The sequence below is a fragment of the Myotis daubentonii genome, chromosome 13 (genome assembly GCF_963259705.1).
Source record: "Myotis daubentonii chromosome 13, mMyoDau2.1, whole genome shotgun sequence".
Lineage (NCBI taxonomy): Eukaryota > Metazoa > Chordata > Mammalia > Chiroptera > Vespertilionidae > Myotis > Myotis daubentonii.
The window spans coordinates 41850648-41868264 of NC_081852.1; the positions used below are offsets into that span (position 1 = coordinate 41850648).

General features: G+C 48.4%; 1 protein-coding gene across 50 annotated transcripts in view; it reads right to left on the bottom strand.

Annotated features, from left to right (window-relative positions):
* SORBS1 (sorbin and SH3 domain containing 1) overlaps positions 1–17617 on the bottom strand; it is a 214959-nt gene that overhangs the window by 81782 nt on the left and 115560 nt on the right. For 14 of the 50 annotated variants that reach the window (XM_059660855.1, XM_059660859.1, XM_059660866.1 and 11 more), the window contains 5 exons: positions 12183–12209; positions 11963–12075; positions 6753–7448; positions 5789–6151; positions 2397–2541 (listed from right to left, as the gene is read on the bottom strand). In XM_059660855.1, coding sequence (XP_059516838.1) covers positions 2397–2541; positions 5789–6151; positions 6753–7448; positions 11963–12075; positions 12183–12209 — 1344 coding nt within the window. The remainder of the gene's footprint in view (positions 1–2396; positions 2542–5788; positions 6152–6752; positions 7449–11962; positions 12076–12182; positions 12210–17617) is intronic. The other 36 variants (XM_059660892.1, XM_059660884.1, XM_059660888.1 and 33 more) reach the window with 6 other exon arrangements.

The window sequence follows — 17617 nt, forward strand, 5'->3', positions numbered from 1 at the left end:
GATCCCTGGTCAGGGCACATACAAGGATCAACCAATGAATGCATAAATAAATGGAACATCAAATCGATGTCTCTCTCTCAAATCAAGTAAACATTTTTAAAAACTTAAAAACAAAACAAAACACTGAGAAGCTTGGAGCTACGGAACCCATGCATCTCTTTCAGTCCTGAGAGTTTTCTGATTCCAGTCCTCCTACCAGACTGATCATAAGCAATCTGCCCTCAGACACATGTAAAGCGAAGTCTCAGGAGAGGAGCAGGGCTGTGTGGTGCATGACCTTCTGAGCCAGGCCAGACTGCGGTGCCCTCCATCTGCTTGCAGCGAAGGGAGCTGGCTGCGAGAGAGGGGGCTATTGTCACACCACCCCCGGGCCAGTCTAGGCAGGAAAAAAGGGAACCTTTCTTAGGATGACTAAACTAGAATTCCAGAAGTGGAGTAAAGTTATCATTCCCTCAGGAGACTTTGCAATAGTTAAGAAACTTTTTACGGGTACTATCTATGATGCAAAGCAGAGCTGCCAGGCTGGGTCAATTCCAAAGCAAAGCCAAAAATGCTTGACCTACACCCCACTGACGAGCAGTCCAGCGAGGCGCGGCCAGCGAGGCGCTTCCATTCTCCTGGACTCTTCCTGCCGCACCTCCTTGGGGACATATGGTTTGCTCTTTATAGGAAGCGACTTTTCATTAAAAAACAAAACAAAACACAAATATACGTGTATCCTTTTCTGAAGGATGTGTGTTGCAGGCTGCACAACTCTGATTTTAAACCCAGGGGCAGGGCTTGGACAAAAGAGAAATTTAGAACCAACGACATCTGGGCAAATAAGAAGAATCCGTTTGTTCAGGAAAGGAACAAAAAGGAAGAACGGGCATGTCTGTGCCCAAAGATGTCTCACTCGGTGTCAGAGGACTTGGCAGAAGTAACTGACATTACACTTGGCATTTCCCAAAACCCAAGTTGCCTTGGGAATAAATCCCATTTTTAGAGAAACTGCTTTTCCTTCTGGGAACTCACTTGCTTCTATTTGACTGGATTTTTTAAAAAGATGAGTCATAAAGAAGTTCATACAGAACCAAAATTTCACTTTGTCTTGCATTACGGACACTTTCTGGGCAGGGAAAGCCGCTGCCGAGAGGAGAATGGGCTCTTACATAATTTAGTGTGTGTGTGTGTGTGGCGGGGTGGAAGCACTTTTTATTTTTTGAAGCACACAGATTCATGGGTGAAAATTAATATGGGAGCCACACAGAGTGAAAAAAATAAAATTACTAAAATAACTAAGATTGGAGTGGGAAGATTTTCAGTGAGAGAAAATGTTTCATTCATCTGTTTTTTAAGTTAGAAGCAGGAAACAGAAAACTCCATTTAATATGGAGAACAATTAAAAATAGATTTCAGCCTCTCATTCTCATCCAAGTTAAGGCAGAGAGAGAGGCGGAGGGGAGGGAAACTATGAAGTAGGCAAGCAGGGAGTCAGGAAAGGAAGATTTGGTACCGAGCTTTGAGCTCTGAATAAAATAATAAAACCTCACTCAGAAACACCCAGAAAGCTGGAAAAGTTTACATTTCACAGTGCAAAGACCTTTGGGGACCGGGAAGCGCATCCCTCTATTGAATTCCAAAACCGAAACATCTGGATTTAGAAACATCTTCTGGAATCTTAAAGCAGAGGGTCAACATATGAATTATCACCTCAAAGCACTTCTGCTTCCCCACGACGCCTTGCAAAGAAGGGGAAGAACCAGCCTGCGGAACCGCACACGAACCCCCCGGCCGAGCTGCCTGGGGCCACACAGTCAGGCAGTCCCCACAGGGGGTGCTGAAAGGTGGCCCAGTGTGCCGACTGCTGGCAAGAATGGAGGCTGGTGAGACACTGAGACGTTCAGTAGCCTCTGTGTTAGAGGCAGAAAAACATGTTTGACATTTTAGAAAATATTCCATCACTAGGTTTTTTTACAGTTTGGTGCTCAAGATGTCTCTTTCTAGAGAACTCACGATGTCAGAGCTCAATGATTCAGGCACTTCTGAAAAGAGGGACCACTGCACCTAGAGTTTTCAAGCCAAGCTGTGATGAGAATTCTCACGATGAGGAATTAAGGGGCCCAGACTTTCCCTTTCTGCCTCTTTTTTCTTTTTGGTGCCACCCTCTGAAGACACTGTGAACACCCAAGGTGTGGAACACACACTGCAGAAGCTTACTTATTCTGATACCAGATGTCACCGCAAATCAGAGGTCTGTCCGCTACCGTCTACTTGGTGGGTCGTGGGAGGAAACTGGGGCCGATGTCCTTGGAGATGAATGAGATTTGTGAAAATTTGCGTGGGAAGGCAGACTTATTGTCCTGGGGTCACGGAACAGTGAGCGGAGGGAGAGGTGAGCAGTGAAGCTCCCTTACCTCGGTTGTGTTGCAAGAGCACAATAGTGGGATTGACAATGGTCGTGGAGGGGTAGGCAGAGGATGGCTTGCTGACTGGTGCAAAGGTTTGGGAATCAGTTCTAACACGAGATGAAGGGACTTCATTTAGCAGAGGACTTGAATCCTGAAAAAGGACAAACATAACTGTCAGTACACAAAACCTAGAGCTAATGCTTTTTAAAAAGAAAATTAAGGCTGTACAAGGACCTTAATTAGAAAAAGAAATGTAATCAATGAGACGTCATTGATTCCAGTTAGAAGCTTAATCTGGAATGCTTATTCTCTTCGCTGGTATTAGTAAGGGGCGAGAGGGAAGATAATGTTACTGAAAGTCGCAGCAACATTATTCATTATTTTCACCTGGTAAGAAACGTGGATCAATCCAGTTACTGAAAAAGCAAATTCAAATCAAAGTAGAAAAAAACATGCAAAACTCATGCAATTCCAAATGCGGTCCGAGCACGAGAGCTGGTTTAATAGGGAAAAATCAGGAAAGTTTAGTACACTGTTTACAGAAACATGAGACGATGTGAGATAAGAAGCCATAGGTGTAAGAGTAGAAAGGGTTAAGTACTGGTACTCTTGGAAAGCTATTCTTGTCATCCACATCACTGAACACCTTGCTAGCACTTGCTGCTGAGATTCAGATATTATCCTGTCCTACAGCGGCGCTTTTTTCACTCCAATATCGACTGACAAAGATCTCTGAAGACTTGTGAAAATCCTGACTTTTAAAAACCTGAGGGTCTCAGCCAGAAATACCCATAAAATTATTATTCCTACCATTACAATTTGCACGATGGGAATAAGGGCAGTCTTTTTAAAGACAGGAAAAATAAGACTTTGAAATGCAGCAAGGATATGTAAACAGTTTCCTCTATCACACCTATACATTTAGCAATGTTTCTATTTTAGAATTTACAGACCCTAAAGCCAGAATATCATTCTTAAAGGGTTTGAAGAACAAGACTTTGTTACTGTCTAGAAAACAGTATGGCATAAAAGCAATTCGTATGCTCCATCAGAGATCATGGCTCTGTAAGTACCTGCAGGACTAGGGACACGGCCCCAACCTCTTCCTTCCTTCCCCTACCCTAGCACAATGCCCTGCAGACAGCAGGGGCTCAGTAGTAAAATGCCACATGAGAGACAGCAGCCACCTACCAACAAAGGTGCTTCTGAACAACTTGTGTTCAAAAGAACAAAGAGTTCAGGAGAGGATGTGAGTGTCAGGACCCCGGACAGCTCCCAACACACAGTAGGGGCGGCTTCCTGGAACCCACTGGCTTGGTCAGTCCACTTCTGAAAGCGCCCCAATGTCACAGCTGCTACTTATGAGTGGCAGCTCAGGTTAGTGAATGAAACTTTCCCCCAAGACTTGAGGCACAATATGGTCTTGTACAAAAGTGCCTCGTCTTAATTTTTCATTTATAAAGTGGGAAAACAATTACACCATCCTATTTACTTCCAAAGTGATATAACACAAATAAATGACATATCCATGAAAACTGCCCTAATGCAGCCAAGAAACACGAGAGTCGGGCACACGGCTTTCTGAAGTGTGCGTACTGCCATGAGGCCTGGAAGGATCATGTGAGCATTACCCATTTTACAAACTTCACTCTGTGGCACAAGTCTGGTTACTGACTAGATTCAGAACCTGGACTAACTAACGTGAATGGCTGCAGATGGAGCAGGCATCAATGGTGGCTTGGCCGCCATCCGCGGGGATCTGCTCTGCTTGACGAACCTCCTTCAGGGGAGGAACCCAACAGTTGCCCTTTTCACCTTCTACTTCATTGCCTGGGCCAAACTAGAAGTTATCAGGCCAACTGAAGTCTCCTGGGAAGTCTATACGTCAGCGGGGTTTGAGAAACTGAGGACACTGCCCCAACTCACCTGTCCTGGTCTGCCTGAACAAACTCAACATGAACACCTAGATCTACTCAACCGAACTGCTCACCATGCATGTGAGCACACTGAAAACGCTGCTCTAGAGACACATTCTATGCCAAAGGGAAGAGCACCTGTATTCTCCAAAACAAGGGCAGCTGCTAAATTCACCTGTAATTTGAGATAAGGTAAGATGAGTGCAGCAGGGAACAATTTAGCATTTTTCTCCACCTGGGCGGAGTTGTAGAGGTCAAAACTAGGACATCCAAGCCCCCGGGCCACGTTTGACAGTGTCCTGACCTAACCCATTGTGCTGCATTCTAGAGTTTTGAGAAGGGTCCCAGCATTGTCTCTGATATCTCACTGGAATTTCTCTTAAAAGCCTCCCTCCCCCAAAAGTTCCCCTCCTGCTTGATTAAACTGCATGAATTGCTTCAGTTTAATGAGCCACTTGAGCCTGTTTTGGAGGCATACAAGGGATGCCAGTGAACATTAGTTCCATCAGCCAATTGCATGGCCCTACATCTCAAAATGTGGCCCATGCACCCTCAGCATCAGAATCCCCCAGGATGCACATTACCACGTAGTTTGAGTCCTAGATCCCTCCCCAGACCCACTTGATTAAAATCTCCAGGAGTATAACCTGGAGAGGACGATTTAAATGCATTTTCCTGCCGCTCAATGAGCCACGTACTCTGAGCTTGAGAACACAGCTCAGATGAACTCTCTAAGAGCAGGGGCTGTGCCTTGTTCGTAGAGAATTGAGAAGAATGCCCAGAACACGGTGGGGATTCAATGAAGTCTTCTCTTGGGCTTTCCCCCCTGGGTTGGGGGCCTGTCCCTCACAGGATGGGCCCTTTAACTTCATGACCAGTGAGGTGCTGTTTTGCTACAAAGGCCTTGGGAGCCACTACTCAGGGTCCCCAGCAATTATCTGCCTGTTGAGGAAATAGTCCTAACATTCGTACAAGGCTTTTATACCCATTTTCTCAATCATATTCAACTCTTTTTTTAAACCTAGTCTCTGCCATGGCTGTGGACACGAGTTTGTTTACTTGCTAAATCCACACAAGGGTGACTCTCTTCCTCCCCTGCTCCCTGGTGGAGAAACGGCTGTTGGTTTTTCCACCTGATTCGTAGCTTTCCTCAGCTCTCCACAGTACACCTGCCTGCCTGTGGCGAGCACACCTAGCCAGAGGCAAGGCCACAGAGGCTGTTTCCTCGGCGGAGAACCACGTTCCTTCAGGAAGATGTGCATTCCGAACAGGACAGCGAGGAAGAGGGAGGGAGACCGTGAGCAGCCGCGAGAGCCTGGGACACACGGAGGCATGCACTCGGGACAGCAGACCCGGCTCCAGCCATCACGCAAGCACAGGCAGCCAGCACTCCCTCGGAACTTAGTACTCCAGTGAGAAGGGCTTTTACTGCCAGGGCAGACATTCAGGAAAGCCGCGAGGAAGGGACCCCAGCAAGCTTACGGTACTTGAAACAGCTCCCGTGAGGTCAGGCTCCGAGACGCTGTGCAGGCCCTCCGGGACTGGGGGGACCAGCGGAGGCGGTGGTGAGAAGGATGGTGGTGTCTGGCTAACGGGGGGGTGGGGGCCCGGAGCGCTGGCTGGCGGGCTGTGGTGGGGCCGCCTCTGCAGATGAGGGGGAATGAAATCATCTAGAGTCGGGAAGGTCAGAGGTGAGCCGGCAGGGGCGGCCGCCGGGACTGGGGGGCCCAGTGGCCCCCGAGGTGCTGGAGGTCTGGCAGTGCCTTCTTGCCCTCTGTCAGTATTAACCAGGTAGAGAGGGACAACTATGACCTCAGGCTGGGCTGGGCTGGAGGAAGTGGCGTCCTGTAGGAAATAAGGGGTCGTTATGCAAAGGGGTATGGCAGCAGGGGAGAAGGAATTCCATATTTAAACAGTTGAGCATGGACATGCAATGATGTACTCTGAGAACTATTTAATCGGTGCCCTTTGCTCAGGGTGCATGAGACAGTCGGTGCTAGCCAGCTGGCCTCCTGACACTCTATGACACAGAGGGAACCCCATCCAACTTTACTTTCCATCCATCTATTTTTGAATCCTTTTAACACTTTAGGAGAGAGAAAGAGAGAGAACAGGCAGGCAGGCTGTGTTTAACCCCCAGAGCTGCTTGCGGAGCCTGAAAGCTTGGGAATAAATACAATTTCTTTGGCACTTGTTATAAAACATAAACGCCGTGTCCCACCGTATTATCGGGCTATGTATTCCACGCTCTGGCATACTTACATATTCACAGGAAAGACAGACAGGGAGACAGAAAGGACTGTGCTGAGATGTTTAGAGAATTCGGGATTCAAGCTGCAGCGGTATTAACGAGGACAGGGAAGGGAGGGCAGCCCGGAACACAAACGAGCTCTCACATGAGTTCCAAAGAGACGGAGCAGACACACAAACATTCCTAGTTCCTTGCCTTGGCTGGATAACACGGCTGCAAAAGGTAAGGTTCTTTTCTCCTCCGGTTTTCGGGATCAGAGGTAACCTGGGGGCCTAGCACAGGTGGTCCCACTGCATCTGGGAACGAAGGCCGAGTCCCCAGGGAAGGACTCTCGCCACGGTTACCAGCATCTTTACGGGGGTCAAAGAATAGCTTGGAAGAGTGAGGAAGAGCAGAGCGTGGCCTCCCCGTGCCCGCTGAGCAGGAGACAATGCTGGGAGCCAGTGCTCGAGTGCCTTGGGCTGGGTCACGTGCAACACGAGAGCAGCTTTCCGATGCCACCGGGCAAATGTTATTGGCTAAACAAGGTACATATAAGCTGCTGACCTTTTTATTCCCAACTGCCTTATGACGTGGGTTAGAGCTCACATTCCCACTATAAACTGTCCTGGTGGCTGCACAGTGGCGCTGGGGTTGGGGTGAAGCACTGGGGGACGTGGAACCTGGAAGCGAGGGCCCAGGACACACCACACCTTTGGGAGCTGATCTGGCCGCCAGGGGGACAGAGACAGGCTGGGGTGGTGAGGGGCTCTGCTGGCTGGGGGTGCCGGGTGGGGCGTAAGGCTTTGGTGAGCTGCGGTACAGCGAGTCCTTGGGGGCACCGTGGAGGGCAGGGGGCTGCCATGCAAAGTGGCCCACTTTAGGGAGAGGAGGGCGTGGGGGGGAGAGAACCTTTAGTATGATTTTCAAGACACAATATTAAGACAGAGAAAAAGGAGAGAGGAGGGGAAATGGAAAGAAGGACGACCATTAGAAAGAGCAGCATAACATGATCTGAAGAAAAAAACAATTCTAGACAAGTTTTTAAGCAAATCCTCAGCGTAGACTCTCGTGGAGTCTACATCTCTCTCCGGGTCAAGCCGAGGACCGGCTCACTCACCTGGAGGGGAGGCCCGACCCCTCACCCGCAGGAGGGAGCTCAGCCCAGGAGAGCCCCGCGCTGAGTCTATGTTGGCGCCGATCCTTGGCTGACCTGCACTCTTAGACCTCCTGACTGAGGAAGGGTGCCCAGGGGCTAAGCCAGGGGAAGAAGCCCCAGGCCCCCAATTACTACACCTCCTCTCCTCAAAGATTCTCCTCTTTCTGCTTTTGGCTTTAAAAGTTTAAGTTCACTGAAACCCTCAAGGGTCTTTCATGCTTTTCCCTCAGGAAATGGAGACTCGGAAGAGCCATCCTTATTTGTGCTCACAGGAGACAGAGGTCTAACGGAATCCCTGAGCTCTAGCACTCACTTCCATAAGCAGAACCACAGCTCCCCAAGAAGAGAGTGCTAAGGGCTTAGCACCCACATGTGCTCTCTCCTCGCAGGAAACAAGACGATGGAACTAATTATTAGAAGGAAGACAGGTGTGGGCTGAAAAGCACATAATATCCAATTTTTGACGTACATGGAACAAAGGGATCAGACAATGAAACACTTGATTCTCCTACCAGATTGGGCTGTACCTGGTTTATCAAACTCTAGCCATTCCCACCCAGCCCACTAGGAGGCAGTGCATTCTGGAGGGATGTGATCAGCCCCAGGGCTCTTGGCTTCAGAGCTAGAAAGCTACAGGTCACATCTCACTCCCTCTCCCTCCACATGACTCCTCCTTGGGGCTCAGTGGAGCAGAAGGGCAGGAAATAGGGTAAATCTCCAGACTGATCCTCATGTCTGTGAGAGCCATCTGTCAACCTCTGGCTCACCTGGGAATTAGACCATAAGATGCGCAGTTTATTTTCCTAGTGTTGAATGGCTGGATGTCTGTGTCCCCCCAAATTCATGTGCTGAGCCCCTAACCCTAAGTAATAACTTTTAAAGGTGGACCTTTAGGAGGCACTTAGGATTAGATAAGGTCATGAGGATGGGCCCCCATGATGTGGATTAGTGTCCTTATAAAAAAAGGAAGTGACCAGAGATTGCTTGTTCCCTCTCTTTCCCTCCTCCTTCTCTTTCCCACCCCCCACCATGTGAGGACATAGTGAGAAGGCAGCCATCTACGAGCCAGGAAGAGAGCCCAAACCAGGAACCAAATAGGCCAGTACCTTGGACCTCCCAGCCTCCAGAACTGTGAGAAATTAAGTGTATGTTGTTTAAGCCACCCAACTACGGTGTTTTGCTCCAGCAGCCCAAGCCTAGACACCTAGATGCCCTTCACTGGCCCCCGTCTTTAAAGATAACCGTCCTCCAAATGGAGTGTGGTCAGTGTCTGGGTTGTGACCAAAACTGGAAAGATACAAGGGTGTGGGTCTATTTTAAGGTTGCTTTTTATTTTTTTTATTTCTTTGTGGAGTGCAGGTGGCAAGGGGTAAAGGAATATTAGCAAGGGTAATCGGTGAGAAATAAAAACGTTTTATGAGCCTGGATTAGAATATCAAGCCAGAAGTGGTAGCTGACCTATTCCTTAACAAACTCGGTTTTCAAATAACCTGGATGGAGCAGAGCCTCCTTGGGTATCTTGGGCTGACTTGATGCCTAGCCTTCCACAGGCTGCCCATGGCAGTGCCGGTGGAATGCAGCCATGTGGAACCTAACTACTGGCCAAAAAGACAAAAGGAGCAGCCCCTGTTCAGTAGTAACCAGAAGCAAAGCCTTCCAGACGTGCTCACCTGGTCCTGGCGAGCGCAGGCTGGAGGCTGGGGTGTGTTTCTAGACTAAACGATGCTCTCTAGAAACAGTGCTTGAACTGACGCGCACCGCAGGGACCGTGGGGTGAGGTGATGATGGCGGTCAGGGAAGTAAGTGAAAGGCAATTTTGAATTAGGCTCAGGTTTACTTTTACTTTGAGCTGGAGTGTCCCACATGTGATTCCTTCTTGTCCAAAGATAGAAATCAATTGCAATGAGGTTTTAACTGGATTTGGCTCTGGCCATATACGGTGCCGCAGCTGCATTACATCAGGCGCGAGCCCTCCCAGGGCCTTGACCCGGTGGCGAGGACGCCTCCCCAGAGTGCTGACAGCGCACTCGGAGCCAGAGGCCTTCCTGTCCTGGGGCTGCTTTTAGCCCCAAAGAAGGAGGGGGGCAGGCACAGTTCCTTTACATGGAAGGCGCTGCTTCATTGTAAACGTGGCAGGAACCACACTGGCAGTCTGCATCCTCCCCAGCAGGCTACTAATGAGATCTCATTTCTCTTAGCAGAAGGTGAGGCAATGAAAAGATGGGGCTGCTTGGAAGAATCTGAGTGGCTCCTAGTTTATACCGTTCCGGAAACTACCAATCTCCATCTACACTGGGGACACCAACACGATGATGCTGTCAGAGAGAGGGCAGCCCTGGCTCCTGTCACTGGGAGCAAGGACAGCAGGGCAGCAGGTCCAGGCTGGCAGGAGGAAAGGAAGCCTGTGGGAACATCAGGGACAGGCTCCCCCTGAAGCTTCTGGACCCCAATCCAGTCCTTCTGAGGAGATGCTAGGTCTGTAGGGATATGAGAGCCCCCAGCTACCTGGCTGTTCTGAGCCAGTGAATACTTGCAGCTTTGGCAATGGCTCTACAGACAAGTTGTATTCAGCCAACAAATTCAAGAGGTAAGGCATGACCTAAAGGTTCTTGACATTTGGACGGGCAACTTAACTCTGAACATATGGGATTCAACTGCTATAGCAGCAATTTACCAGGCTCCCTTTTAAAAAAGCAACGTCTCGGATAGTGACAGGTAAGAAAATATGCTATTCACAGGTGGTATTACAGGATGTTCACACTTATATTATGAGGCTTACAAACTCCTCGAGGGCGACATTTAACAGTGATCTGAACACAGTGCCCAATAAAGCTGCGGTAAATTCATGTGTTTAAAGTGATTGTTTAGTTCACATGCTTTTAAAAGCATCTCTTTTGAAGAGCTGCGTAAGAAGCCAAAAGGGATCAGTGAGCTCTCCTTGAGCTAAGTCACCGAGGGGAAGAGGCGTGCTTGTACGTTTGCCTGGCGCGGTCAGCGCTGTTTCCTAACCCGGGCCGAGCCGCCTGTACCCATTCTGAAGAAGGAAGCCTGTCGGACGCAGGCAGCACGCTTACCCGCCAGGAAGGTGGTAGAAAGGGAGAACTAGGGCATGCCACCTACTGGGAAACCCAGGTCCCGTGTCTGATGAAGACTTCAGGAGACGATTTGCAGCTCCTGGCTCTAACCAGTAGCCTGGACGCACCGGGCCATGCCCCAGAGAGGCAGCCATGGGGGGGAGGCTTGGTGGTGCTGCTCGGCACACAAGGTAGAGCATTAAGTGACCAGCTCTAAAGCTGGGAGGCGGGTCGACAGAGAGGAAGGAGGATGTTATCTCCGACTCAGTTTCTTTTCAGGGGCCAGTCCTCGGGAACAGGAACCAGAGGATCGCTGGAGAAGGCGTGTGGGAGCCAGGAAGGAAATGCAGAATTCCCGGGTCTGGTGGGTCCTGGGAGAAGGCACCCTGACAGAGGCAGGCACAGGGAAAGGCCCCCCTGAGGAGCACATTTCTGCAATACATTTTGCGCAGCACAGCTTCCTTTAAAAGAAAGAACTGCTCCGTTCCATGGATGCGGCTCCTCTCTGTAAAGACGCCCCTCACAGATTGCCTGGATTAAAACAGGGTCCATTCCTTTCCTCAAAATAGCCAAGTAGCACAGGGAGGGGAGGGCCATCAGGAAAACAATCTAGGACAAGGGACTGAAGCAAAATGATCTCTACTCCAGTTGTACACCTGGGGGCAGGGTGACAGGTTTAAACTACAGGTGCTCCCATTTTGACTTCTAGCTGCTGCTCCTGGGCCAGGGCGTGAGGTCTGGCCACAGCTCCCCATCTTAGGCTGAAAAGAGAAGAGTTGCTGGAACTCTTACAGCCCCACCTGCAGCTGGTTACCGGAATGAACACAAGAGTGCACTCTTGTCTTGAATATGACTCTAAAGAGTTTTTAACAAACAGGCTCAGAACTTTTCCCCACATCCAAGGCCAAATGGCTTCCCTGTTCCAGAACATTCCTAAACACACGTTACTATTATAACACATCGGGCCTCTAGTTCCAATCCCCTGGTGCAGACCAACCTGGTTCCACACCTCTGCTCCCCTCAACCCCAACTCTCCCTACGGCTGTTGCCTGAGTTTCTCCAGAGTGGCCAACAGCACAACTCTGAGCCAGCCCATTCCTCAGCGGAGCAAGCTGGCAGTACAATCTGAAGCTAAATGACTTAGGAACAGGTACCGCTCACTGGTGCCCACCCCGCCCTGGGCACATGCCTACCTGGGGCTTGTCAGAAGGGAGGTTGGGGTGCACGCTTCTGTAGCCCTTGGCAGCGAGTGAAGACGGCTGGGCATTTCCATTGGCATCAGCACTGGAAGAAAGCCGCCACTCATCTGGATGGAAGAGAAAACAACACCCTCACTCGCAGGAACGCTCCGGGTTCCCTCTAATTGGAGGGTCCCGGGTGGAAGGCAGGACAGAAGAATCAAGGGACACATACCTGCTGGGGGATTCTCTGACTCCAGCACTGTGTGTGGTGCAGAAAGGATGAAAACAAGAAAAGGGGGGGGGTGCAGAAATGGTTACATTTGCAGGAAACAAGCATGCGCCCGACAGAAAGGCGCAAGTCCAGCGCCCGGCTGCCGGACACAGAATGCCCTCAGTCACAGCGGCCTAATTACCATAGGAACCCACTCTAAGCCACGATGTGCTCACAGGCGCTGACCTTTGCAAACACAAGGCTCACATTCACAGCAATGAAGAAACAATTGTTCCTTGACATTCTTATTTTACAGACTGAAAGGCAACAGAACTCCACTGTCCAGTCCCTCCTCACTAAATCTCACCCCCTCCTTCACGCCTGATGTGGGCACAGAGTGCCCCCTCCTCATTAGCAGGGGACTAATGAGCAGACCCCAGAGAGGGAGAGTAGATGAGCACTTTTCCCGTGGCTGCTGGTGCTGGGCTTGGAGACAACATGATTTCAGCCCAGAGGTATCTGCTGTGGTAAGGCCTTCTTTTCTCCCCACTGCTTTTCTTCTTTCTGTTAAACGAGCCACATAAACATTTAAAATCTAATCACCCTTTCTGAGTTTTCACTGCACTGCAAGGCACCCTTGTCTCCCTCCAGCCGGCTACTATACTGCCCTCCCAGTCATTGCCCAGCACATCTGAGACCCTAAACCAGTGATGGCGAACCTTTTGAGCTCGGCGTGTCAGCATTTTGAAAAAACCTAACTTAACTCTGGTGTCGTGTTACATATAGAAATTTTTTGATATTTGCAACCATAGTAAAACAAAGACTTATATTTTTGATATTTATTTTATATATTTAAATGTCATTTAACAAAGAAAAATCAACCAAAAAAATGAGTTCACGTGTCACCTAACACGCGTGTCACAGGTTCGCCATCACTGCCCTAAACCTCTAACTTGACCCACTTAATGCCACGGGGCAACAGGGCACAACATTCATGAGCTCGGCTGGAAAGGCAGCTGGACCTCAATTCAAATCTTGACTCTACCACCTGTGGGCTCTGTGTCCCTGGGCAAGTGATAAGCCTCAGTTTCTCCATCTGAAGAATGGGGATAATGATATGCCTGCTTCATAAGTGTTGTTTTAAGAATTAAATGATACAATGCATGAGAAATGCTTAGCCCACACCTGGCAGAGCTCAGTAAATGTCTACTCTAATCATCTTCTGCATCATCTCTCGCCTCTCTTCTCTATCCTCCATCTAGCCCAGTGGTCGGCAAGCTTTTTCTGTAACAGGCCACACAGGAGATGTTTTAGGCTCGGCGGGCCATATGGTCTCAGTGACGACTACTCAACTCTTCTGTTGCAAAACAAGAGCAGACATGGATGATATGCATATGAGCCAGTGTGGCCACATTCTAATACACCTTTATTTACGGACACAAATTTGAATTTCATGTAATTTCCAAGCGGCATATAATACTGTTTTGATCTTCTTTCCACCGTTTAAAAATAGAAAAATCATTCGTAGTTCACAGGCTGAACAAAAATAGGCACGGCCACATCTGGCCTATGGGGATATTTGCCAACCCCTCAGCTTCCTTCTTCTCCCTGGGCGCCTGCTCTTGTCTGACTCTGTACAGAGATAAGAGGGAACAACACAGCAGTTCTCCCAGCCCAAGGCTCCATCTCATTGTGTCCCTCAAGGACTAGAGATGGGCTTTCCAGATGTCAAGTTGAGATTTACACACATTTATTGAACATTTTTCTGCCAGACACTGTCACTTTTGCTCCTATTTAGTATGTTAGTGCACACGAGTCTTTACTTCATGGACGAGGAAATAGAAAGGCCAACTGACTTGCCCAAAGTCACAGCCAGGCGACGACCAAGCAGTCAGCCCAGGTCTCCAGAATGAAGTAGGCGCTCCGCCCACCATCCGCAGGATAGTCAGCAACCCCACATGGGCCACAAAGCAGAGCCTACATTTCAGGGAGGTGGGGGAGCCACGAGGTGTCAGAGCGGCATCAGAATCACAGAGGACAGACTGCTGTGCTCTGCCCCCCAGAGCCTCTGACTCATGATGGGAGGTCAGTCCAAAAATCTGCATTTTTAACATGTTCCCAAGGGAGGCCAAGGCTGATGGTCCATAACCTACACTTTGAGAACCACTGTTATAAGGAATACTTAAAAACATCCTTGTTCTGGAAAACTAACTATGTCTATTTTTGTTTGTTTATTCCCCCCTCCCCCCACCCTCAATCTGGTCAGAGTTTTTACAGATTTCAGTTGTATATTCCTTTAGTAAGTTGTCTGTTGCATTTCTGCCCCTCCCTTATGGACAAATCACAGGTATTTGTCTTCTCTTCCCAACCACAGAAGTTGGGAAATTTATAGGACTTGAATTTTATTCACATTATTGCAATGTATTAGCTTGTGTGACCAAGGGCCAGCTGTCAATCACTCGAAACTTCACTCTCGTCATCTATAAACCATAATCCTTACTCGCAGGGTTGCTGGAGCTCCAGAGGTCAGGTATGTGAAGAATCCTCAACGTGATCATTTTCAACCCTCTCTGTTGCCTCCATCCAGAACCCTGGCCCTCACATCAAACAGATCCTGAAACACCAGGTGACACACTGTGACAATGACTCTCCCTACTCCCTGGCACCTGTCACTTGTACTGTCCCACCCTCCTTTCTACATTATTTCTGGTCTACCTTTGTCAATCATTCTATCAAGTTTATTAGATTTACAAATACACTAAAATATCAATAGGCTCTGAGTGAGGGGCTTTTCCTTAAAGGATGTGAGCTTTCTGCATGGATGTAGGGCACCTTATTTTGCACCTTCTTTGGTTCTCGGTTGGGTTGGTTCTACTCAGGTGACATTGGCCAACATTATGTCGTGGAAAACAGAGAAGAGTCTGTGCTGCCGCAGGTCTGGGCATCCTAAAGGGACTCCCGTGTTGGCACCAGACTGCCAGGTTTGAGTCCTGACTATCTCGCTAACTGCACATCCCACAGCAAATGACTTAGCCTCATTTGTGAAAGAGACATTATCTACCTCTTTTGAGTCATGAGGATCAAAGGGAAATGTCTGGCATAAGTATGAGCTCAGTAAACTAGGAATCCAAAACATAAGGGGAAAAAAATCTGCCCAGACATAGAGGTAAATTAGAGTTGCTAACATCTGCCATTTGATAAATAGTGTCAAGAACATAATATTCTTGGGGCTCAACCCACTTTTTCTTCTAATTCCAAGTCATTAAAACGGTTCCCCTTTCCCTGTGGGTCCCAGGACCTCTCTGAGCAGTCCTCCCCCCTCATCCTTTATAGGACAGCTGTGTTTCTGCAGTTTTGTCACCCTTCATCCGTTACCCAGTCTTCTGAACCTTGAAGGCGGGTGGCAGTATGACCATTATGTGCCCGAGTATAGCATGTGAAATCTTATACACATAACCATCAGCTATTAACTTTGATGTGAGGAGATTATCAGAATGCTTCCTTCAATAAATGTTGGAAAGCTGGGTCCTAGGTAGGCTCTACAGCTCGGAAGAAACCCGAGCCTTCCCACAAGAAGAAAGTAATATTTATTTTGCCTTATCTCTTCCTCCATCTGTCTTTCACAGACAATCTTTTCTGGCCTGAGACCACAGCCCCCTGACATTTTTTTGTATCTCTTTCTGTGCTCATTTCATTTTGATCTGTTCTACATTGTTTTACTGATCAGTTCTTCTTGGAATCTTAGGATAGCTTTCTCTGAGAGAATTGACACATTCTGTAGAGTGTCTAACAGATGAGATGTGTTAAAGTGGCTCTACGAGTGTTTTAAGCTCTTTATGTTTATTTTTTACTTATGTTATGTGGTAATGAACTTAACCTTACTCAAAAAGACATCTGGCTCTGCCCTCTGACTTCTGGGAGTTATTCTCTAAACCCCTGGAAGGTCATCCTGATAGGAGTGTCTGTGTGCCACACCAATAACGTGATTGAGGGTATCAGCACATGGGCAGTGAGAAAGCCAATGTAAGGAAGTCTCAACAAAAACTCTGGACATGCCCAGCCAGTGTGGCTCTGTGGCTGAGCGTCAGTCAGCCTATGAACCAGGAGGTCATGGTTCCATCCTGGGTCAGGGCACATGCCTGGGTTGCAGGCTTGATCCTCAGTAGGGGGCATGCAGGAGGCAGTCGTTTAATGATTCTCTCTGATCATTGATGTTTCTTTCTCTCTCTCCCTCTCCCTTCCTCTCTGAAATTAATAAAAATATATTTTTAAGAAACCAACAACTCTGTGGACACGTGGCTCAGGTGCACTTCCTGGTTGGCATATCTGAGCATAGTGTACACCTCAAGGCCAGGAACTGCACGTCCTTGCCGGGGTCCAACCCCAGCAGGTCCAGGGGTTCCCAAAGGTGTAGACGGAGTCGGCGAAGAAGGAATGACACGGAGACAGCGTTCAGTTGATCAGCAGCCTAGCCAGGATCTCCAGCCAAGTTCTGGTCTCGCTAGGTTCTGTCTCTAGGTTCTGAGGCCAGTTTCTGTCCAGGGTCTTTTGCCATGCTCTCTCCAACGAAGTTCTTCTGTCTGTAGGTTCTGTGTAGGTTCTGTCTGTAGGTTCTCTCTTCTTAGTTCTGTCTTCCAAGCCCTGTGTTCTAAGTTCTGTGTCTTTCTGTCTTCTGAATTCTGTCTGTTGTTGTCTTGTTGCATCTGTATTTATACCAGTTGATTCCAATCCTATCAATCTCTATTCCAAAGGTTAGGGCGTTTCTTATCTCCTTTCCAGGGAGTAAAGATTATATAGCTTAAGCATGATTGTTCATAGTTAAAGTGATTAATTACCCGCCTGGCACTTAGTTGAGGGGTTTTATTCCCTCCCTAACTTCAGGGGAAAATCCCTACCTGGGGATTCAACCTTTCTCGGAGAGGTGACCTTGGTTAAAACACAGCGCCAAGAAGGTGAGCAAACATATTAAGAACCGTATGCCATATATGCCAGGTCCCTTGAAACAGCAAGGATGGACCGGCTCCCGGCACGTCCTGACTCCACAGGAGAGGACATTGGAAACTCTGCTTCTCCTGGCTGATTTTAATCTGAAAGAAACCATAACCATGAGCAGAACAGCTTTCAATGAGCTCTTTGAGTCCTTCTAGCAAATGATCAACTCTGAGGATGGTTTTGGGAATCCCTGAACTTGGAGTTGGTATCAGAGTGAGGGTGTTCTCTTTTGGGGAATTTCCCGCCATCTCTCAGCCCTGATTCTCACACATGTGCTCATAAAAAGGGCTCTGCAGTAACAAGGGCAGGAAGTGCCTTTAACTGCTTCCAAGTTAATTTTCTCATGACACCTTTCTGCTCCTGCCATTTCTGGAGAGCAAATGCGAGGCTCAAACTAGAGGAAATGAGCTGATTGCAGGTCCAAGAATCTTCATGTCCAAAGCTGACTTGTTTCTCAAGAACCG